The sequence below is a fragment of the Anser anser genome (assembly GCF_964211835.1).
Source record: "Anser anser genome assembly, chromosome: 1".
Classification (NCBI taxonomy): Eukaryota; Metazoa; Chordata; class Aves; order Anseriformes; family Anatidae; genus Anser; species Anser anser.
The window spans coordinates 194,277,108-194,300,699 of record NC_139720.1 but is presented as its reverse complement, the minus strand read 5'-3'; the positions used below and the strand labels follow the sequence as shown (position 1 = coordinate 194,300,699).

The 23,592-nt window shown below is 43.1% G+C and overlaps 1 protein-coding gene across 4 annotated transcripts in view; it reads right to left on the bottom strand.

Annotated features, from left to right (window-relative positions):
* ARHGAP20 (Rho GTPase activating protein 20) overlaps window positions 1-23,592 on the bottom strand; it is a 61,843-nt gene that overhangs the window by 23,890 nt on the left and 14,361 nt on the right. For all 4 annotated transcript variants that reach the window (XM_083810614.1, XM_083810616.1, XM_083810615.1 and 1 more), the window contains exons 3-6: window positions 10,382-10,552; window positions 4,660-4,809; window positions 2,786-2,827; window positions 1,236-1,320 (exon numbers count right to left, since the gene is read on the bottom strand). In XM_083810614.1, coding sequence (XP_083666740.1) covers window positions 1,236-1,320; window positions 2,786-2,827; window positions 4,660-4,809; window positions 10,382-10,552 — 448 coding nt within the window. The remainder of the gene's footprint in view (window positions 1-1,235; window positions 1,321-2,785; window positions 2,828-4,659; window positions 4,810-10,381; window positions 10,553-23,592) is intronic.

Below are 23,592 nucleotides of genomic sequence, written 5' to 3'. Positions count from 1 at the left end.
ATTCTTGGGCATCTCCAGCTGCTGTAGCACAGGGAACACAGTGCCATAAGAACTATTTGCATTACAAAGTTTCCATCTGCTCCTCCACTGCTTTATTACCGATAATAGCTAGACTACAGTGTGTCGTTTCTAGGACTATCAGGATCAGAAAAAAACACATTTGGCACATAAGCTAATTATAGCTAAGGAGAAAAGGCATACAAAAAAAATCACACAAAAAACAACAAAGTTCAACATGAACTTTGAGTACATGCACACCTTGATCTACAGTCCTTCCTTTGAACTATCACAACGATTATTATTGCTCATTAACATTTCTCTTAGCAACCCAGCAATTCTATTATAATTCACCTTAATAATGATTTTCTGAAAAAGGCAGCTTTTTTATGCTTCTTTCTGTGCAGGTACAGGATTCTAAGCAGAGAGTCACTGTTGGACAAAGATCTCCAACAAAGTCTAACTTCTGTGAAAACTTCTCATGTTCTTGCAAATGCTCTTTAGGCTTCTGAACATGAAATATAGATCTTAAAAACTCAGTTTGAAAGAAAGGACAAATGCCTAAGAAGCAGAGAAGAATGGACGGATTATCACTAAATGTTAGGGTATCCCTATGGAACTGCCTACCTTCAAGAATTTCCTTTAAATTGGTCAAAAATGGCTTAGTAAAAAAGGTGCAAATCACCCTGTGGACAATCTTTCTTTACCAATTTACTTTGCACCTACAACGTACCAACATCACTGAGCTGATGAAAACCACGTTTAAGGCAATTTCAGAGTGTTCACATACATAGCTTTACTGATTTACAATCATTCTAAACAATAAAACAACACATTGCAACTTTGCAGAATTGAATGAAGGCAGCTGTGGGTTTAAATCAGTTTTAAAAGGAAAAAAAAAGGAACATTGTACTGGCATTTCTTAAAATGCTTGTGCATAAGTTCCTCTAGATGTGTTTCTCGGGGCTCTAATTCATGCAGTCTTTGGCTTGTGTGCTGGATCCAGTATTTCTCACCAGGAATGCTGTCTTTAAAAAGGAACTCATATATTAGAGACAGGAAACACACATTTCAGGGCTGCATATGCTGAGTCTTCTAGAGGGGGCTGGATTCTCAAAAGAGATAGCAACCCAAAAGAAGGTGTCCGCCCCTCATCCCAATATCCATAGGATTTACAGATGAATAGCATTCATAGGTGATGTGAATTTAGATCCCCAGGTTAGCTCGAGAGCACTTACATATGCACAGGTTCCAACGTCCTTTGCAATTATCTTCAGAGGAATGCTTTTAGGATAGTCTTTTTCCTTCTCTTCTCTTATTCGACTGAAAAAACAAGCACAAAAAAAGTAATTTGTTAATACTGAAAACATCAGACTGAGATTTTAAGAGCGATCAAGCAGTAACTGGACAAGAAGCAAATCATTTCCAGATGTAGTACAGTAGAAAGATCTCTGACGAAAGGAGAGCCTCCAGCATTATCTGGAAGGGATGATGACCATGCCCCCCACTAACACCCTGTTGTATCCAAATTGATACATTACGGGAATCAGAGTAAGCTGCAAAGAAACCAATCTTAAAATCTACATGTGGACTTCCCCGCAATTTTAATTTTAGAGAGTCCATCAACATGGCATCGCTCTCCTTTAATAAGAGGACTTGTTCCCTAGAATCTGTGTCCTGGGAAGCCCACACAAGCCTGGCTCCTGCTGCCCTGGTTCTCACAGCTCAGACCATACTGGGTGCTCTCTGAAGACCTGAGAGCTTATGAGCCAAAGTAAGGCCCAAAAATCTTACGCTTCATTTTTACACCAGCCCTGAGAAGATTCACCAAAACAGAGAATCCACATCCTAGATTTGGATTTATACCATAATTATCGGGTAATTCAGTGACTATTTGAGACCGTGACAATTACTTATGAAGGACGTAAAATCCAGAAGAGAGGAGTTGCACAGGAGGGACTCTACAGCAAGGCCTAACTATGAAGAATGGGCTGCAGCAGAAACAGGACACTTTTAACCCCCCCAAAAAGATCAAAACCTACTGATCACTGTGATGCCTTAGGCTGCACTATCAGCTTCTACTGAAATCAGTTACAGCCCATCGTCCAGAACATAGAAAATGACTGAACAGGAGAACAGTGAATTAGAAATCATCCCCAGTAAAAATGATTTAAACAACCCTGTGAACTGTAAAGAAGCAGATTAAGATACAAATCTCAACCAGAAGATCTAGGTGTAGAGAAAACAAAACCACCTATAGTAATATTCTGTCCAAAATGCTGACTGAAATGAGACAGTCCTATTTAACCAAAAACTCTTGTAATACCCTCTGGCTTGGCGTACGTTTCATAAGACCAAAGTTAGCCCCACTGCTCTCCATTCAGATAGGACACAGCCAGTCGTGAGCAGCAGATAGCTTAGAGCAGAGGTTCCTGAGCTCAGCTTGATTAGACGCCATCAGTGTTGAAAAAGCCCCAGGCTCAAATAGAGCGATGGTGGCAGTGCCTCCTACAAAAGTGTAGGGTAGGAAATACATCACAAATTGCTCTGGTTTTGTGTTGAGCCACGTTCAGTCACGGGGAAAAGAGTTCTCCTCCTCGGGCAGCGATCGTTGCATGAAGGGTGCATACTGTCTTCTCCAGGGAGAAGGTGTGGGATGACTTTTTTCTTAACATCTCTTTGAAAGAGCTTTTATCTATCAGTATGGCATAGCATGACAGCTCGGGGATCACTGGTCTAGATGACTGGGACTCTTTTCAATGTCTTCAAAGACTCAATAATAGAGTACCTTTGCAAAAAAGAGAGCCACGTTTCCTTTTGTTCTGCCGACCTGCAAGAGTTACAGAAAAAGGGACAAATCAGACGTCATTCTCATACCAAAACAGCCCTTGTACAGCCCACAGTGAAAAGGACTGCTTCTTGGTTGCAATTTCCATAAATACATACAAAAAATAATTTTGGGGGGAGATTTGAATGAAAAAACTGTTTCCCTGCAAAATGAACCGAGAAGCCTCCCATGGAGATCAAAAGCCCCAGATATCATCTTTATCACAGAAATCAAAGCTTTACCAGTAAATTCAGTAAGAAACTGATGTGCAAATAGAGAAGCAGACCACTTTAAAATAAAAGCTTAATTCAAAAGTTTAGAGGTATTTCCTCAGGTGTATAGACTTCTTTCTTCTTCCACTATTTTATTTCTCTTCTTATTTAATACTTGGTTTACCACCACATTAAAAAGTACATATAAACCACAATAAAAAGGTCCCATTTTACTTAGAAATGTTTAACTTTGGACTTTTTAAGGCTTATCTCATTTACACACTTTCAAGGATACAAACCTACCCAGTGAAATGTAGCTAATAATAGGACAGTGCAAGGAATTTAACCTAATTTTGCGTCAACTTTCTTGATCTAAATCCTGCCCCAGATGGAGTAATTGCTATTCCCACTGCTGCTTATGCAAATCAAGTTCTTCACATTTTCAGAGCAAGAATTTAGGGAACTACAAACCTACTGAATGATGCTGCTTCAGGGGCGTGCACTTCATAAACACTAAAACTGTGATACTTTGGATGCTTCAGTTCTGCAGGATATGCTACCTACATACTCATGCATGGTGTTTCAGACTTTCTGTGCACTTCCAGACATAAAATAATTTCACTTCTATAAAATCTCTGTTCTGATTGATGCTATTGCTTTCATACTCACCTACTTTCTAATATCTATAAAGGATCACGTACTGTCTCTAGATCAAAGCTCGTGTTTATTGGCAGGAGTTCAATTGAAAATCAATAGGAAATTTCAGCTTTGTTTCAGGATTATTAAGTGAAAAAAAATCATAAATAGCACAGACAGCTTAACAACGAGCAGTTTGCGCACAGCATTTTCTTTGGATATGGACAATGTGACATACAAATTAAGCTGCATGCGTCAGCTTTTGCTCTCTGTTGGTAAAGAGGAAAATGCATTTTCCAAGACCCAGCCAAATCACTTTGGCTAACCAGCTGGGATTTAAGTGGGACGGTGCCCTCCCTTACCCACAGTGACGACAGAGCCCTCCTGCTGAGAGTAAAATTAGCCTAATCATTGAAATTACCTCTACAGTCTTTATGTGTCCTACAGCCAGTGCTGCAAAGATGGACCAAAAACCTTTGATAATTCTGCTTTAGGAGGAATTTTGACATTTTCTCCGGCACAATTTAATTAAAAAGAGAAATAGGACAAGGTCAGTATTTCACTCTATGTTTCCTGCTACTTCCAATACAAGCTTTTCTGCTTAAAATTGTCCTGTGAGGGTCTCTTTGATCCTTTCATTAGCCTGACTGTTTACTACAGCTTGTTCATTTTATTAATTAACCAAAGCGTTTGTCAAATTATATCCAAAAAAAGAAAATTCCAACTGAGCAAGCTTGCAGCACAGAGTACGCTCTGCCAAATCATATTTCTCACAAATTTTTAAGGGATAAGGGAGTAACACTGCCACATTTGCAGAGAAAGAAAATGAGATATAAAGGGTGACTTGCTCAAGCAGTAGAAGGAACTAGTTTAAGAATCAATACACTCTTGTTTCCTATTCAATGGTGCTGAAATGAATCTGTGAGAGTCTCTACCTGTCAGCCTAAATATGTTTCAGTAACTTGGTAAATAAAACATATTTCTTACCTGAAATTTGCCACACAGTTAGTGGTGGGCCAGCCCAAAACAAAGGACCTTTCTGGGTCTGTGCTGCCTTCGCAGACTTCTTCTGTACAAAATGCTGTCCACATCTCACAGAGACGTGCTTGGCACTTTAGTTTGAAATGAGAGTGTGACCTGCCGGCAGAAATTCACAGGTATGTCACACATATGAAAACATAGCGAGACAGGTTAAACAACCCAGTTGTTCTTTTTCCTTTGGGAACATCTGAAAGGAGTTGATGGAAGAAGCACTTTGGCTTTAGCCAATGAAAACAATGTCTTATTTGGGTTGCGTGTAAAAATATAGCAATTTCTGATTTAAATGGGATCAACAGATATTTTATATGGGGAATAAACAGGTTTCTTGTGACATCCCTAGACATATCCTTTCCTGTGGGGAAACTTCTGCCCATGACTGGAGCTCCACTCCAAATCATCTCCACTTGCAACGGACTCATCCTTAAGTGACTTCGATGTCATTGAGGTGTTTATAGTACAGTATGATTGCTTAGCTCCGAGGTCAACAACTATGGAGACTTTGAGTAGCAACAACAAGGCCAGACTGAATGTAGCAGTCCTGAAGAACAAACACAAAACTGCCACTTGTGCTCACCACAGCACAGGTCACGTCTGGCCTCCATGAACTAGCTGCATGGTAGCTTTTGGCCTACATCACTTAGAGAATGAGCCAGGACTTCGCTGAACCACAGAACTGCTGAGGTTGGAAGAGACCTCTGGAAGTGATCTGGTGCCACCCCTGCCCAAGCAGGGACACCCAGAGCAGGCTGCCCAGGGCCATGTCCAGGCGGCTTCTGGAGATCCCCAAGGAGGAGACCCCACAGCCTCTCTGGGCAGCCTGTGCCATTTTGGTTGCCCTACATTGACTCTCTCCAGTACGTGCAGGTGTTTCTGATACTGAGGAGCCCAGAACTGGACCCAGCAGTCCACGTGTGGCCTCACCAGTGCTGAGTAGAGGGGAAGGATCACCTCCCTTGACCTGCTGGCAATACTCTGCGTAATGCAGCCAGGAATACCGCTCGCCTTCTTTGTGGCAAGAGCACATTGCTGGCTCGTGTTAAACTTGTTGACTCCCAGGACCTCCTGATCCTTTTCTGCAAAGCTGTGCTCCTATGAGAATGCTTCCTGTGTTCTCAAAGTATCTGCTCATTTGCAAAAAAAAGAAAAAGATACTTTACATGATTTCCCCAAACTTTTTAAATTTGTCCTTCCTTGTATTTTATCCTACTGAACGTTCAAGTACAGTAAAGCTATGAGCCTGCTGGGCCAGCAGGGAAAAGCTGGAGAGAAAATGGCCCTTCCCTGAAAACGCTCTGCCCTTCTAACTGAAGGACCGCTAACAAGAGCATGTCAGCTCATCACAGTGTTGCAAATGTGGATGGGGACGGTGCCAGGCACCACGGTGATTAGTACTCTATAAATAAATATGCCAGGTAAGCAGTTTCTTACAGCTCTGGTACACATGGACTACCTTCTCGGAGATTAGTCTCATTTACAAGGTATTTGATTTAGGACAGACTGAACTAATACAGTCTGCAACACGAAAGTACTTGAAGCTTGTGGCTTAGATGAACTTGCACCACCCTGACTGGTCTGAGGTTTCCAGCAGATGTTGTGCTAACAGGTGTCTCTGGAGGGAGCATGGACAAAAACCCAGCAACATTCACAGTGGTGGGTAAGAAAGGACCATGAGTGCATATCACAACTGGCAAAAAGGTGCACTACAGAATACTGTAAAATACCATCCCAAGTTCATGTATTTTTTAAACTATACTTGTGTTTCCTGTCAGCTGTACATTTCACTTCTCTTTAATCTATTACACTTTGTTACCCCACTCAAAAGAAGCTTAAAATATAGGGGAATATTTCAATATGCACACCAGCAAATCAATTTGTGATCTAACAGGCAAGATGAATATAGAAATGGCTGTAACAGACTGACCACAGAATGAACTGTAAAAATGTATATTTACAAAAGAATACAGACACGAATTCTGATACAAATGTCAATATATGGATGCCTGGTCCAACTCTACCAACAAGACTGTGTTACACAGGGAATCACTTTGTTGAGCCTCCCTTTCCCCTTAATTTCTTTTTTCAAATACCCAGTACAGTGAGCTCTCTACACGCTGTTTCACTTTTTCAGCATTTACAGTTCATAAAGGCAGACCCCTACAGTGCCAGTAGCGGGTGTTGGCAGGGTGTTGGCAGAAGCACAAAGATGCTCTCCCAATCACGCCTGATGTATATTCTTGCCCTATTTGCCATGCCTAGTCACAGCTCTCAGCTATTATCAGTATTCAAGTGGCCTGGTTTCCAGAGGCGCTGAAACAGTAGCCTCCATTAACATCTAAAGAGCCTGAAGTATAATTTTATCTCTATCTGCCACGTCCTTTACACAGTCCATGGGTTCTCAGCATTTGGGAAATGCGGGTCTTCCATTTAAGTGCCAAAGCATTACCTCTAGAAATGAATAAATCTTCACTGACTAAGGCAGCAGCATGGCTGAACATCTGAAAAACTGAAAGAATAACAATCTATTTTTTAAAGACAATTTTTACCTAAGAGCATTTTTTAAGAAAGTCCTGCAAATATCAGATAGATCCAGACCACAGTGAAATCAAGAGAAAATTCACGAGCATCGGTGGTGTAGGTATCGATACACCCCAAGTTGTTTTACCTCCACAGAGCAAATTCAGTTCCTTTTGCTTTCTCTAAGTGGCAACTGGATACCTTGCGGCTGTCAACAGATGGAAGATTAACTTCTCACCAGATTTGCTAATCTCCTTCATAGAATCTTCTGACAAAAGCATTAATGGAGCTACTGGGAGATTGTTACCATAATTCCATGTATTTACTCAACCACTAATGTGTATATCCAGCCACAATGAGAAAATAACATTAAAATGTACGAGTATATACACATGAATGTGTTATGAAGGAGAAAGAGGAAACCCTTTCTCTGTGCTTCCCATACAAAACCTTACATGAGAACCTTGATCAATGAACTGAAAGGCCCTTGAAATACCTACTCTGCCAAATTAAAACACACTCTCTCTGCAAGAAATCGAATCAGTAAATAGAGAACAGTATAAAATTTTACATTCTTTATATTGGTTTAGTGAGAAAAACTCTTTCACTCAAATAATTTATGACAGCCCTCACATGAAGTTAAGTAAAGGAAGGGGCAGCAGAGAGACAAGCACAGAGCAAGTATTAGTCTTAATTGTTCATAAGCTAGTTAATGGATGAACTGAAAAGATTTCTACATTTCAAAAATGATTAGAAAGTATCAGAAAACAAACCTACAGGCACCTTGTCCAAAGTCACATGCAGACCAGCTGTGGAGAGGGCTCACCCCCCACAAATTTCCATGGGAGCAATGCCGATTCCTTGCCTTTAAGCAGGAGCTCAGTGCTGTACAGGAGTTTACTCAGCCAGCTCACGAGCCACAAGATACTTGGTGCTCTCTTCAGAAAAATTCTTGTACACGTTTGCTGATCACACTGCAAATCGCAAAGTCTGATTACACGTGAGCTCCCTTTGTGCAGTGAGTGGCTACCTCCAGCTGAGACAACCCTGCTAGAGCACTGAGCCGTACCTAGGCTCTCTCTTAGGTGTGTATAAGCCTCAAGCTGAAAAACTACCCAACACAAAAGAATATTACAAATCCTTAGCACCTGCACATGGAATAATTCTGAAATTAAATCATATTCAACTGTGTCATTAACTCTGTCTAGATATTATCCTGGTGACATGGTGTCCTGACTTTGCATCCCCTAGTAAAGTCATTAGCAATCATTGCTACGGCTGCATAGCCATACATACCAGCCAAGTTTTCCTTCTATCAGTAATGGTATTTTAGCATGCTGTATCTTTAAAAACGCTGTTTTTAAAACAGTATTCATTAGTGACAGCTCTGATGCTTTAATTGCTGACAGGGCAACCACAGAGAGAACATCCCAATGAGTTCTTTAAAATACATGAAGTAATATCACTCAGAATACTATTTTTACCATTTCTAGCAAAGACGTGCTTTTTTTTTCTCCCCATTTTTTCACACACAAAAGTACAATTTGTTCTCTTTCACCTTCTTCAAATATTGCAGACTCCTCACCGCATCAAATCAAGTACTGTAAGAGCCATTATTACTCCCCAGGAGCCATATTTCGGAGTGGTTACACGGAGAAGGGCTTTCCTATGCAAACAGTCCCACTGTCCCCCAGTCAAACCCGCAGTGCTGCACTGCCCAGCCTGCGGCTGTAACATCACTTCTGCTCAGCGCGTTGACCAGGCTGGGAGGGATTCATCTCACCTCGCTTCAGTCCTCTGCAGTTTAGGAGCTTACACCTCAGGAAGTGGGACTATGCCCACTGAACAGCCAGGGAGAGCCCCCCAGCAGTGTGACTGCCTTCAACACCGTCAACACTTTCCTAAAAGTGTGGGTTTGCCACAGGGAGGTGCTGGTTTTCTCCCGGTGACACAAAAGAAGCCTAGAAACCTAAGTGAGTTACAAGTTCATAACATTTGAAAGCCTAAATTAGGTGGGGTGAACCCCGTCCTGAACACAACACAAACACAAATAAATGCAGTAACAATATTACTGCTACTGCTGGTAGCATAGCGAGATTTCCCATAAATATCTTTACGTTCACCACTCACCCATTGCAAAGCATGTTTTGGATACTATATTCTCCATGTTGTCACGCCACATAAGGTTAAGGAGTTCAGCTAGGGGGGTTACGTTTACTACATGTGATTCAAATTGACACAGTTCAGATTTCTACAGAAAATGCAGATTTATTCTGGCTTTTCCCAGCAGTCACTGAAACAACTGCTTAAGCGTCAAGACAGATTGCAAAAGCCCAGGATTCACATCCAGATTACCCACCCCGTGAAACCACAAACAGTGCCTAACTGAGAACGAAGCTGCATCAGAATCCTTTATGATTCCTTCCCCGTAACAACAAGTGAAAGCACCCTCTAAAATTGCCTTAAACCACAAATGCTGCATGAAGCTGGCATGCTAGATGCAGCTTGTAAATCTGATTTAATTGTGAATGGTAGAGTGAATAATCAGAGCTCAGCAGCAAGCCTGACTGCACATGCACACAACCCAGACTGCTCTGCACTGCTTCCCATCCTGTTCCCTGTCCCCACGCTCCTCCTGGCACAGCACAAGACCAACACTGCGGTACTGCCTGCAATCTCTGGTTTTATACAGCTGCCCATCACTGGAGTGTGTCAGAGCAGCTCCCTGGTTAAGTGTTAAGGCCTGTAACCTCTCTGTGACACAGCCACCCCACAGGACTGAAGATGGCCTGTATAACGCATAGCTGTCAGCTCAAGGCAGCCCCATGGACACAGCTGAGCTCTGGTGAGACTTTTCTATCGCACTGTGTCCCCAAAGCAGGGGACATCATACAACACAAGCAATGTACTCAGACATCTGCTACTCCTCTAAAATGCTGTGGCCTGGACTTCCTCTCTGGGTTATGGGGTTTTCAGAAGGGCCTAGAGAGGTCAGACACCGAACTCCTACTGACCAAATAAAAAGCTGCTGTATGATTTAGGGAAGATTTACTACCAAAAAAAAAAAAAAAAAAGCATTAAGGAAATCCATGTTAGGCTTTGCTGAGAAAAAAGGGCTGCTCTGTAGGGGCACTGCCCGAAGTGCCATACTCACTTGGACTTGGCAACAACCAGAAGGTCTGTGAAGAGGAAAAGGTGTCGCTCCTGGGTCTGCAGGCCCGTCTTCAGCTGCACGTGGCCGTCGAGGAGGAACGTCCTGTTGTGGCACATGAAGGACTGCACAAGGGGACATGCCTCGGGGCTGATGGGGGAGAAGCAGCCTTCCCTGCGAAAGGAAGCAGAGGGGATAAAGGAACACGAGTGAGGACCAGGCAGTGACATCCTACACCTGCCGCCAAAAGGCAATTTATTTGAGCACATTTCAGTGAAGGGCTAGAAAGACACTAATGACACCTCATCCATCTGATTCTTACGCAAAACATGCTAGGAACTGTCCTTAGCGAATCTCTTACAGCACAAGCACATGGGTAGCATTTAGCAAATGACAATAATTAAAATGCAGCCTTCTCCATTTTGCCTATTTCTATTTGCCTCCCTTTCTTTGCATCCTTAGAGGAAATACTGCACCTTCTGCAGGCTCCCCAAAGAGAGAGGAGGCATTAGCATGATGAAGGGATATCCTCAACCCCTCCTTGGTCAGAAGGGGACCCGTATTCAGGCTTAAGAGCAATTTATAGAAATTATTCAGAACCAAGGGCAAACATGAGGTGCAACTGAACCTTGCTGGAGATGGGCCACCTGCTAGATGCAACACAAGAAGGGGCTGCTCAGCCTCCCTCCCTCAGCACACGACCCACAGGCACTGAAGCAAGCTCCTGCTGCAGGGTTTGGTTGTGTGCCTGGAGCAGGGCTGTGCTGGTCGGTGGCTGTGCTGTGCTGGATAACCCAAACCCCGGTCTAGGGGAGGCAGTGGTACCGTTCAGGCTCCCTGGTGGAAGACACTGATCTTTTCCAAGGAGGTATCGAGTAGGTTGCAGTCAGACTTCACTGATGGTAGTGACAGGATTCCCTCGGTCCTGATCTAACTGTTCAGCCTGATATAAAGTAGCTCATTAGTTACTGAAGCAGAAATAGCAGTTTCTCTATCACGACGGTCAGCTCACTCACCCAGACAGGATATCCTTATTTTCTGAACCTTGCTCTAGCAGATGCCTGTTTATTCAGAGCTGAACTGCATCATTGTGAGGGGCTGAGGGAACACTCTCCTCCTCTAGGGCTCTTTAGGATCTGACTGCAGCTCAGGCTCTGCCCTGGAAAGCCAGTGATGTGGCTTCCAGTTCTCCCAGGCAGATGAGAGAACCGAACCTGGGTCTTCTGTACCTTGTGCGTGCCTTGCCAAAGGAACCTCCAGCTTAAAATCAGGACCCATCAGCATCTTTTCTCCAGATTTTGTAAATGTACCTTTTCAATCATTTGATTTCCCTAGAGGTGCCTCCAAATGAAACACTTCCTTTTGGTTGAATGCAACCGTTCTGGTTTTATTCAGATGTATTTACTTATTTTTTCTTGTTAGAAAGAAAATAAAAGGAAGAAAAAATAAGCTAAAACGTGGTTGGATCATCTTGGCAAGGAAAGGCTGAAGTGAGCAGCTTTGAGATTACAGCTTATTCCTGGCCCCACTGGAAAGAAAGACAAACACTTACTGATTTTGCTGGGGCTTTATAAGAAATGGACATTACAAAGTGAAAGTCTCAAAACACATGGGAGGGATATGAAAGAAAACAAGAGTGAGCAGAGAAAACTGTAATCTTCTTTGAAGATTACAAACCTCCTAGCACCTCTCTTAGAGCCTGGCTGATTTCCCACCCTTCTCTCCTTGATGCCTGTGGCTGGATTACTCAGGAAATTATTTAGGAAATCCTGACAGCAGGGAGAGAAAGGATAAGCTCTGAGATTGGCCTACATTAGAAGGACACACTTTCACTGATCTGTAAGGAGCCGGTGAGGATCTTGGTTTCCTTGGTTTCCACCTTCTGGTTGGGAGCCTGATTTTTTTTGAAAGAGTTCCTCAACTTAATTGACAGTTTTTCTCTCGTCTTTAATTACCTACTCCTTCAGGGGAAAAAAAAGAAAGGAGGGGAATAGCTTGCAGAATGAATAATGCAAACTTAAAGTTATTCGGTTGTTCCTACACAGAAGGGATGTTCAGGAGTGTGGAGGTTAAGGCAGAGAGAGGAGCTTTGGTCCGACACGTTGGGTGTTGATTGGTACGTGTGGCCAGCTACGTGAGTGGGAGGAACAGCAAGCACCTTTCCTACCCGGCCACTTTTGTGTGACCGGGATTTCACCAATTCACCAGTTCATCCATGACTGGTTACTGGGACTCACTTTCATAAACTTCCTAGCAGCACTTGGCCCAGAAACTTAGGCAGAAATCGGGAATGATGACCAGCCCACCTGTGTAAACGCCATGCGTGGCCTCAAAGGTTAAGCAGCGAAATACTCACTTATATTTCAATCCAGTAACAACAATAGTCAGAACAAAACCTTTCATGTTTCACTGCTGTAACCAAATCAGCAGAAACGTTCATAAAATCATGCCTGCCCCTCCCAACGCTCCCATAGGCTCACTCTCATATATCTTCATACAGACTACTGAATTCGATCGTTCCTCTTTGCATATTTTCATCATCCTGATTTGTAATCCCAGGAACTTCCCACGTTAAACTAAGCAAAATATCGGTCATGCAGATGAGCAAAGGAACGTGCAGTGGGTTTACTGATGCTACCAGGGGTCGAGCAAATTGAACTCAGTTTTTGTAAAAGGAAAATGCAGTGTCATAAATCGGTCATCTTAGTGAAATCTGGGTTTTGGACCCACTTCCTTCCATATATCTCTAGCATGTGAACCCTAATAAGAGTTTAATAGAGTTTACCTGACACGCCTTTTAACAAAGAAGTGAAAATATTTTTTTCTTTGAAACAAAGCGGAAAAAAATCAAAGCCATTATTAATTCAACCAGGCCTTCTAAAGCCCATTGACTAAGGAACACGGGGGGAAATTCAACAGCAGTGACAAAAATGTATTTCAGAAAGCATGCTTTTGATCCTCTCAATTGATGTTCCCTTGTTACATGTCATGGCTGAAACACAAGTTTTGTTACAATGAGGAAAATGCAGATCAGCTATACCCTCAGGCGTGGGGATTTATGTAAGAGAAGTGATTTTGGAGTTCAGTTTGTAATAGCTCGCCGATTTTTCAGGCCATTAAATGAATCTAATTTTTAAAAAGTGCTAAGCACTCTTGAAAATTCCTTCTAATACAATTATGCAAAAATCAGTCCTTAAGCTAATGTAACTTCTGATGTCATTAATAAAGTAAAAGTCAGTGATGTGGGGCCTTTTCTGAATTCTGAATTTAAGAATGAGCTATGAACTAATTTCTGAAAGATGGGGTTATCCTGCAAAGTCAGCAATCAGTCATGTTCCACTTCGTGTAGGAGCTAGGCCAATACTGAAATTTAGATGGCATTGCCATTGCATTTGTCTAGCCTCAAGTGGGTATTTCTGCATAAACATACTATTTTGGGGTCTGAGATTTCCATGCATGGGTTTAACCAAGAATTTGAGGATATCTACAGAGTTATTCAGGAATAGATTAAAATCGTTGTACTGCCTGAAATTAGTGGAAAGATAATTGAAGACTTTTCTCCTGGCATTTCCAGGGCCTAGATTTTACACCTATTATTTTTCATATTAATCAAAATAGGCATTTTGTGCCTTTTTAAAATACGCAGCGATTTAAAAGAACACTTCAATTTTGTGGGTGTAACGTATGAAGTCGAAAGCTATCAGTAGTCAGCCAAACACTGAAAATACATCCCCACGGCATTCAGCGTGAAAGCAAACACATCAGTGCTCACTTCACCAACGCTGTATTTACCAGAAGCCACAAAAGCACAAGGAATACTTGTTCTTCCCCCTATGGAGCTTCCTTGGGGTTTCCTCAGTAAAACAGATATCTGAACGGTATGATCCCCAAGGTGTTTATTTTAATTCTTAGTGCAATGGAGATGTCAGCTTTACCATCTATTTGTAGTGAAAACAACAGAAGAAGTTAAATTTTTCCAAGGAGAGTTTAACAGCCTATGTTAAGCTGTTATGAAATCCACGATCCAAATGTCATGTATGCCAACGGGAAGCTTCCCCCCTTGATTTCAGTGGATGATGACCTCACTCTGTCTATGATTTAGATTAAGCTGTAAAATGCCTCACGGGAACAATCTGTTCTCCAAGGTACTTAAGCTGGAATGAGCTATTGCAGGTATCTCAGCTGACATCCCTCTTGCACACTGCTCATGCTCCATCCTCAGTCTCACTCCGTTGTTTTGGCTACTGTCCTCTGCCAGAACTTCCCTCCTCTGATGATAACTTCTGATAACTTTGATGATAACTAAGGATACAGCCCCAATGCTCTCTCCATGGCTGATACCTATAGAAATAAAACAACACTCTGCTCTTTAACGTCTGAAGTTAACCTCATGCCAAACCTCCTCGTGGTGCTCGGAGACCACAGGATTATTCTGTATACCTCAAAATCCAGTTCTGGATGGACCTAAAGAACCCACAATTTATCTTTAGGAAAAATACAGTGCAGGAATTTTCAGTTTCTGCCTTTACTTTCTCATCACTGAGTCACAGCATTGGGCTAGAGCAACCCAGTGAGAGAAGCTGGAGCTATTCACACCCGCTGGAGGCTAGTGAAAACAGCAGCTATCTGCACAGTAAGAAACGTCTGCAATCCAGCCCACATTACGGATTTTTGCCAAAATGGATAGATCAGTCAGGGATGACATGTGATTTGGGACTAGCAGAGATATTCCTAAAAGCAGTTCTGTCAAATTCCTGTCATTTTCCTAAGAGAGCTTATACTGGAAATCAGGTAACAACATTTGCGCTTTCTTTCTGTGTCTCCTTCTCAGGCACTTAGGCTCCTAAAACTTCCTGTCAGAAGAAACTTCGATGTCAGCTTGGTAGACGCTCGCTTCATATTTTTGCTGATGAGGCAGGCTTTCTTAGCTGGAGCTCTGAAGCCAAGGTTGTTTGCCGTTGGAAATCGTTTAACACATAAGGCATATTACCCCCATTGTGTGGTTAGACAGTATTTTCCATCCGAGATAACTAACTCATTAAGGTACAGAGAACTGTTCTTTAAGCAACCAAAAGAAAACAGCTCCGATGTAGTATGCAGCCCTGTCTCCCCTGAGATAAGGCAGAAAAAAACCCAAACCTGTTACACAGCAGTGAGCACTGATCCGCGTCCCAGAGTGCTCAGAGTGCACTCAAGTGCAGCGCTAACATTTCAGGACTTCAACACCTATCTAATTTCATCATAAATGATGGTTTGGATGTGTCTCATACCACATCCTGGCCAACCTGGCAGCATCATGATAACGGATCATCACATTCTGTGTGTGAAAAGAAAAAAGCAAAAAAAATGCAGTGAAAGAAGAGCTTCTCTAGTACACTGAAACCAAAGGGCTATGCTTGGGACTGAAGGCAAGGCAACAGAAACGGTCCTGCATATGCTCTTGATGAATTTAGCCTCTGTCATACTGGTAGCTCATTAAGGTGCATGGCTTCAAAAGAATCCCTGCCCATACTAGAAAGGCTGGGGGACGAAAAAAGGCGTTGCAACCACTTTACACACAGCAGGTCTTCTGAAATTCATCAGCAAGGGACTTTGTCTTTGAAGAACAGTTGTGGGACAATCAAAGTCCTACGCAGGGTTTTTTTTTTTTCATATGCTCAAATCCAGCTATAGATGGAAAAAGTCAGAAACTGGCAAATGGCTGTGTGTTAACACTAGCTAGCTGGCGATGTCCTTGTGACACAGCTTCTGGCTTGGCACAAACTCACAAACCATTTTATGGATGGAGTAAGATGTTGATGGTGAGGATGCCCACAGCTCTGCCTGCCTGCCTTGTCCCCACCAGCTCTTTGGCACAGCCATGCCAAGACCTGCTGGCTTCATGGTTGAGCAACTCGCAGCTCCTCTTGCCATGAAAGAGGCTCCACGCAGACACGGCTCACCCACACAGAGCAATCTGCAGGTTCAGAGACCTATTTAGACAGGCAGATTTAAAATAAATAAATAAATAAAAGTAATAATAATCCTTTGCATTTGTAAAGGTGCTAACCACTCGCTACTGCCACTGCCTTGCAGCCACGACCAATGCACTGGGGAGCCACCCACGTGCTCAGGATCTTTCATGCGTCCTCCCACTTCAGCTTCTCATGATTTGGAATATGCATTTCATCTAAGCTTATGCAGCACTTTATTATAATATATAATAATTATACCTGGAGGGTGAAAGTAAGCACAAAAAGGATCAGCCTGGAGGGTAGGAGTGCTTTCCAGGAAGGTGGTAGGTAAGGTATGAGCTGACAGAAAGTTGGTATGCTGTTGTAATCTCAAACTGACTATTTATAGAAGGGACTTGGATAGACAAGCATAAAACTCTTAATCACATGGACTACCAACCTGTTTCTGAAAATCTGCTGTCAACTTAATTCCTGTTCTGCTAAGGGAGCTTCTTTCTGAGGATGCTGGGCACGCTTGCTTTTTGTTATCTATGGTAAATCTTACACAGTTAAAGCAGCACTCTGTGAAAACAGCACAGCATTCCAGAAATAGCAAGTCTATTTTCTGCAGCACTCTGTTCAAGTCTCCTAGGCCATCACTATCATGTACAGTAGCTTTTGTGAAACAAAACACATGAGATCAGCTCAGTTTTTTAAAGAGCGTTATTTATTTTCTAAGCACTAAAATATACACTCCTATTTGAGTAAGGGTGCCTTAGTGGCTGCAATGTCTTTCTTTTTTTTTAAACAAATATCAAATTTGAACAAACCAGGGGCACTCCTCACACTGCTGTGTTCTCCTTTAGGGCTTATGTCTGTGAATCTCACCAAAAGATGGGCCCCAGTTGGCAGCCCCCGGCACAGGCCTGTCCTCACCCTACCTATCCCGGCCCGGGCCCCAAGCCAGCTGCAGCAGCAAATGCTGCACCCCAGATAAAGCAGGGAGCCCCAGCGGGATCACACAGCCTTCAACCCCACCTCCAGCACAGGCAGGGCAAGAACCTACTGAAACATTAATATTAATAGAGCTTGGGAGCAAGTTTTGTCCAGATAAATAGATAATTTTACATTTTAGGGCTGAAATCAAGGCTACCACTTCTATTTAGGTCATCAGGTACTGCTTCTAAAACTCTGCGTATACATTTTAATTCAAAATACATTGAGAAATTATTCCAAATTATATTATTTTAGAATTAAGAAAGTTGTTTTGCATTTGAAATCATACTCGCATGATGTCAAAATCTTGTTAAAAATGAAAAAAAAAAATGATTACAGTGAATGAACGTGGTTTACACTACATGTTCAAGGTGCCAAAGTGTGTATTTTTTTCTGCAGTCTTCCAAAAATGAGTAAATGATTAAAAATGATTAAGACTGCAGTAAAACAACATATAGCTTTAGGGTAAAAAGTATCTTTAAAAAAAATCCTCACACATTTCAGAATGGAAGCTTGGCAGCTTAACAGCAAACAAACTGCACTTAAGTAATTTTTACATAGCCAAAAGGACAATATTTTCTGCAGAGCAAATATGTACTACAGCGTGGTGGCTGGAGACAGGAAACATGCTTGTGGTTTGGTTTACTTCCAAGCTTTTTTTTTATATATATATTTTATTTTAACAAACAGCTGCAAGGTGTTTACACTGAAAATTTAGTATAAGGGCAAAATTCTCTATTGGTATAAATTAGCACCGCATGTTTCGGTCATATTTTGCCTGTTTCCACCAGAAAAGAATTTAGTGCAAGTTATTTAAGCCCTATTGAAAAGCTCTTACGGCGTGGGAGTCCTCCAGTCCTGCCGTACAGCTCAACTGGTGACCACCAAGTCCAAGGGATTTTGGTCTGACTCCTCCTGGCAGGGGGAGAAGTTGAGGGGAGGATATATTCACCTGCAGTGGTCAATAAAACCTGTTTTGCCCTTGGGAAGAATCTATCCTCTGTTCCTCACTGCGATTCCCACTGAATTTGGAGCTTCTCGTGGCCTACAAGAGGCCAGGAAGTACAGGCCGCCTTTGCCGCTTCCACCCTGGCTCCATCCTACCCCTTCCAAGGTGGGATACAGGGGAGTGTTCCGGGATGCCAGCTTCATCTGTGTCCCCCTAGAAGGGTCCAGTATTATTTCAGTAGCCTGAAGGGATATGGTTTCTGTTCTACCTTAACTTTTTTGTGAAGCAGCAATCATAATTGGGACATCTTATCCCACTTAATCACAATAGGGACATTTGAAGGCACAGCTCAACTCAGCTGTTTGTGAGTTACCTCAGGGATGCAATTAACCCTTCCTCCAAGCGGGGGTTTCAAGTGTCTTCTTGCAAAATATATCACAAGAGTTCAGTGCAGGTCGTGCAACAGCCAGGCACTCTGGGCTACCAGGAATAGCCAGGGCATGCTGCAGAGCTCAGCAGAAACAGGTCTTGTCAAGCTGAGGTGCACGTGTGAAAAGCCTGGTGTGAGCATCTCTAGGAATCCCTTCTGGCCCATCATTTATGGCTGTCAGTGAGCCTGTAAGCATCTGCACACCCCACTGTCAGCAGCTACCTGGTACACAGGCTGTAAATGAGCCAGAATAAGGCACTTGTGGGACTGTGTCTTTTTAACAGGGAAGCACAGCAGTTTCTAGGTGACTGCTCAAAGGTTTATTGCCTGCCAGTCACCTCACGCAATTACCAGGTAATACCAGGGCGTCTGCTCGGGGTTTTTCAAAGTCCTGCGGCTCAGCACTCCTTCCCCTTTTGTCTCTGATTTTCCCATTCTTCAAGAATTGGTTCACCTAGGCTCTTCTCCTCGGCTTCTGCCACATGGGTAGAATCTGCAGTTGGGCGGCAACGAGTTTGAGGAAAAGCAAATGCGTTCAAAACATTACAAGACTTCAAAAAATGCGGCCAGGTAAAGCAAAGGTAGAATCTGCCAGCGGCTGTTCCCCGGCTGCCCTTTTTCAGGGGAAAACCTGCTGATTCTAAACAAAGTAATCACATCCAAAGCGACCTATAAATAGCTGCAAGTGCCGCCTTTAAAAGATAAGCCCCGGCACCACGCTTTATCCTCCCGCAAGCTGCAGCACTCTTTGAAGCCGCTGCCACCCGGCCTTGCCTCTGTCCCCACAGCCATGGGATGAGCTCCACAGGGCTCCAGCAAAGACCTGAAGCGAGGATCTGCCCAGCCCCTGTCTTGGCACAAGCTTTTTGGGACCGATTCCCTATGAGGGACAACCAATACGGGTGCCTGTGTCAAGCGGGATTGTCACTTCACTGCACCTGTCCCCACTGTAACAGGAACAAATCTGGCTTTGGTTTGCTTCAGGGGCTTTAAACCATATTTTGATACTCGTACTACAGCGCAGGAATTATCCTATTACACTGAAGAGATTACTTGATATGCCTGCCGCTGCCAGCTCTCACATGTGTAATGACCCAGATTCCTTACGAACAGCCAGCAGACAAATTAGTGGCAGCCACAGGCACCTGTTTACTCCCTTATAACTAATGCCTACACATTCGAGGAGTTTTTCAGAGTGACTCAGGCAGGTTAGTCAGAGGCTTTTACTCCAGCAGTGGCCTGAGCTGGGGGAAAAAAAGGTGTTAGAGGGTTCCCCACATCCCTGCACCTGATGGTAACTGGTAATTGTGCAAGTGAGAAGCGGGCACAGGCAAGCTAGTGGCAAACAGCAGCAGCACAGAGCAGGGGGAAACACAAGAGCCTTTTACATGATGACGTTTTCCCCCACATTTCTTTGAGCCTTTGGTTTACCAGAAGAGCTTGCTTGTGTCTGATGAGCAACCTAGTAGTAAAAATGCTCACTGTAGTGCTTACAACCACTTGGAGCTATGGGATGTGAAAGGTTGAAACTGGATGTGTCAGTGGGTGACATGCAAAAAAAAAAAATATGCTGGGAACAGACATAGTAGTTGCATCAGTCTTTTGGAAGTGGAAGATGAGTTGCTTGAGGATGCAGAGAACTGAACCTGGGTGATTCATTTCCACTGAAAGAACACATTGTGGCCAGTAGCTTCACCAAAAACAATGCTGGACCTGCCTGGGGAACAAGCTAGAGATGCCTAGCATAGCTTACACCAAGCTTGCTAGATGGCACAAACCCTTGTTGCAAGGCTGACCGTGGTCTCCACCCACCAAAATACCTGATGAGCCAGACTCCTTCACACCTCAGCCCTGATACTGCATGTTCAGACCGCTGCCCTAAACAATTACTGAAAAAAACAGTGCTCCAGGAAAAGTGGATTCAGCCAGAGGTTTAAAAGACAGCAATGTTTGCAGCTGCTTCTGTGAGGGCCACCAAAGAAATCCAAAGGCAGACTGTTATTTCCGTAGTGTGATTACAAACTTCCCACCAGCAGTTTTGTAGACCATGAGAAAGCAACTGGAAGAGGAGAAGTGATGCTCTATCAGCCGGGAGAGCTCAATGTGTATTTAATGCTGGCCCTTGTCAGAGGTGGGAGCAGCAGAAGCTGCACATCAGCCTGCACATCATTAGAGGCTTTCTGCTTGTTTACACAAGATAAATGACCACAAAGAAGTCTGAGCGAGTCAGTCCTATGATTTCCTCAGGTATGCTGCTGCCCAAACTGCTTGGCCAGACTGTCATTTGGCAGAGATTTTATTGTCTAAAACCAGGGATACACAATAGCTGGACAAGGGCTGTATTTTGCCAGGACTCAAGGCTTAATCCAAAAATACCCCAAATGGCTGAATCCAAAAGCACATGTGGGCAGCGAGACATCTGGATGAGCCGAACCCTGCACTCATCCTGATGAGCAGTGCCCCTTACGGCCTTTGCTTCCAACTGTCACAACTCTATCCAAAGGGGAACTGGCTTAAAGCACTAGTGTTAAACTATTAGTCATTTATTGTAAAATTAATCCCTCATTTAAACTCCAATCCCTCCAAAACCCTGCTCCCAAGCCTGCGTTCTTTTTACCTTTGGTTCTTTTCTTTTAATAAAAGGGCAGCATATCTCTGAGAGCCTCAGCTCATTTCAATCTCCAGATGTACAAACATTGCTATAAACCACTTTGTATATAATAAATGAAGAACCGATGTGTTTTATCAAAAACAAACATATGCACACATACACACACATGCTCACACACAAAACAAAACAGAAAGAAACCAGCAGGGGGACAGGAATGCCAGTCTTGCAGTTAAAAGGCCATTTGAGGCCTCAGAAAGTTCACTTTGTTCCTTGTTAACAGTTAATAAAATTTTATCCCCAGCTATTACTACATAAAAATAACTTTTGCGTTCAAGCACATGGTGTAAGGAAACAATACTCCAGTGTCATAATTAGCTTAAATCACGAGTGAATTAGAAATTCTATAAAAATGACAACTAGAACAATATCATCATGTTATTTTAATTATGTGCAATTCATTTAAAAAGGAAGAACAATTTGATGCAAAATAGATTTGTCTTTCTTAAACTTTTCACTATTTTTATACAAATTCATGTTTCCTCGCCTTGCTTATAGAAACATGATATACTGAGGGGAGAACTCTGGGGAAATTCTCTTTCAGAGATTTATGCCCATTCAGGTTAAGGATAAAATGTTAAAGCATCAAAACTCTTCACGAAGCAGAAAATTTCTGAAAAAATCCTGGTCCGAAATGTCAAGGTCGAATTAAATCTACAAATTAAATCCAGAAGTGAAGGGCTCTTCATTTGCATTCTTGGTGGCATCTTTAGGAACAGGATTTTTGCTCCATCTTGATGACTAGAAACTTAATTTCTAATGAAACTTTTGCCATAATGGCAGCTTCTCACAAAAAAAAAAAAAAAAAAAAAGCCCTGAGGTTTCAGAGAGGGCCTGCAAGGGCTCTCCTCCACAGCACGTATCTTCCTGTGGGTGAACTGAGGCATTGAAGAGCCCTTGTCACTTGTGACCAGGCCATTTGGGTGTCCAAGGGCACAGGGAGAGGTTTTATTTCAGTTGTTTGTGTGCATGCCTACTGCTCATTAACCCAACAACAGCCTGCAGCAGCAGCAGTGGTCCTGGGTGGTGAGGTGAAGCAATCCCCCATGGACAAGAGCACCGCCACATATTTGATCTCTTATTTGAGCCAGTACAGATCTTGTACACCCAGTGCTTTACCACACCAGCTGCTTCAGTGATGTCTGATTTCAACCCACCGCCATCCCCGGACCCTGCATTACCCAAGTTACAAACCATGGCCTTGACTCACCCTATAGCCACTGCTGCCTGAGCAGCCATAAATCTTCCACCACCTCTCAAAAGTGCTGGGTTTGAAGTGATTTGTCACCCTGCCATCCTCTCCCCTCACCGCCATTTTGCAGCCTTCAAAGACATGCCCCAAATGCAATGCCTTCATTTAAAATGGGAAAAGGCTGGGACAGTATTTGACAGTATATTATTCCTCCTGTCCTGGTTTTGAGCCCCTCTCCCCACACCACTACTAGTGCTGTATAAAGGGTTCAGTGGTAAAAACCCACGCTGATTACAGGTGTAACACTCACAGGCACACACAGAAGCAGGCACACACACAATATGGCAGCCTTTGTTCTGCAAAGCCCCTCAGGTGTAGCCGCCAGGCACCATTTGTCTCATGCCACCGCTGGGCTGTACCCTGTGGCAGGGCAGCCCTCAGCCCAGCGGGCACCATGTTCTCCCCGCTCCTCACCCACAGCCCTGTCATGGTGGCCAGGGGTGACATGTGAGCGACAGCCACGATGGCCAAAGGCACGGCGTCTGCTCGGAGTCTTTTCTTGTGACAGCCCGTGAATGAAGCGGAGAGGTGCTGAGCCTCACCAACCCATGGTGTCTTGCAAAGATTATGTTGCAGAGGCAAAATTAATTGCTACCATGGAAACGAGTGAAGAATGAGCAAAATGATTACAACTGGAATACCTATTTAACAAGTTAGTTATTCACACTGAACTTTTATTCCCTTCCTCTCCAAAATCAGATTTGTCTGAAACACCGAATACTCATCTTTCCTGTGAAAAAGAGACAGTTAAGGCCTTCTGGCAATTTATATTTATTAGAAGTCTCTATTTTTGTCTTCATCTAGTCACATAGCTTGGATCATCCACATATCTTCTGACTAAAACCCTGAAAACACAATGTCCAGGACTTCGGGAACACTTTGTATTTGACTAGAGCCAAGTAGAACGCATTACTAGATTACACATATGATCTTCGTTATCTGGGATATTTAGCATTTGGCACTGGCCCCTGGAAGATAACATGCCA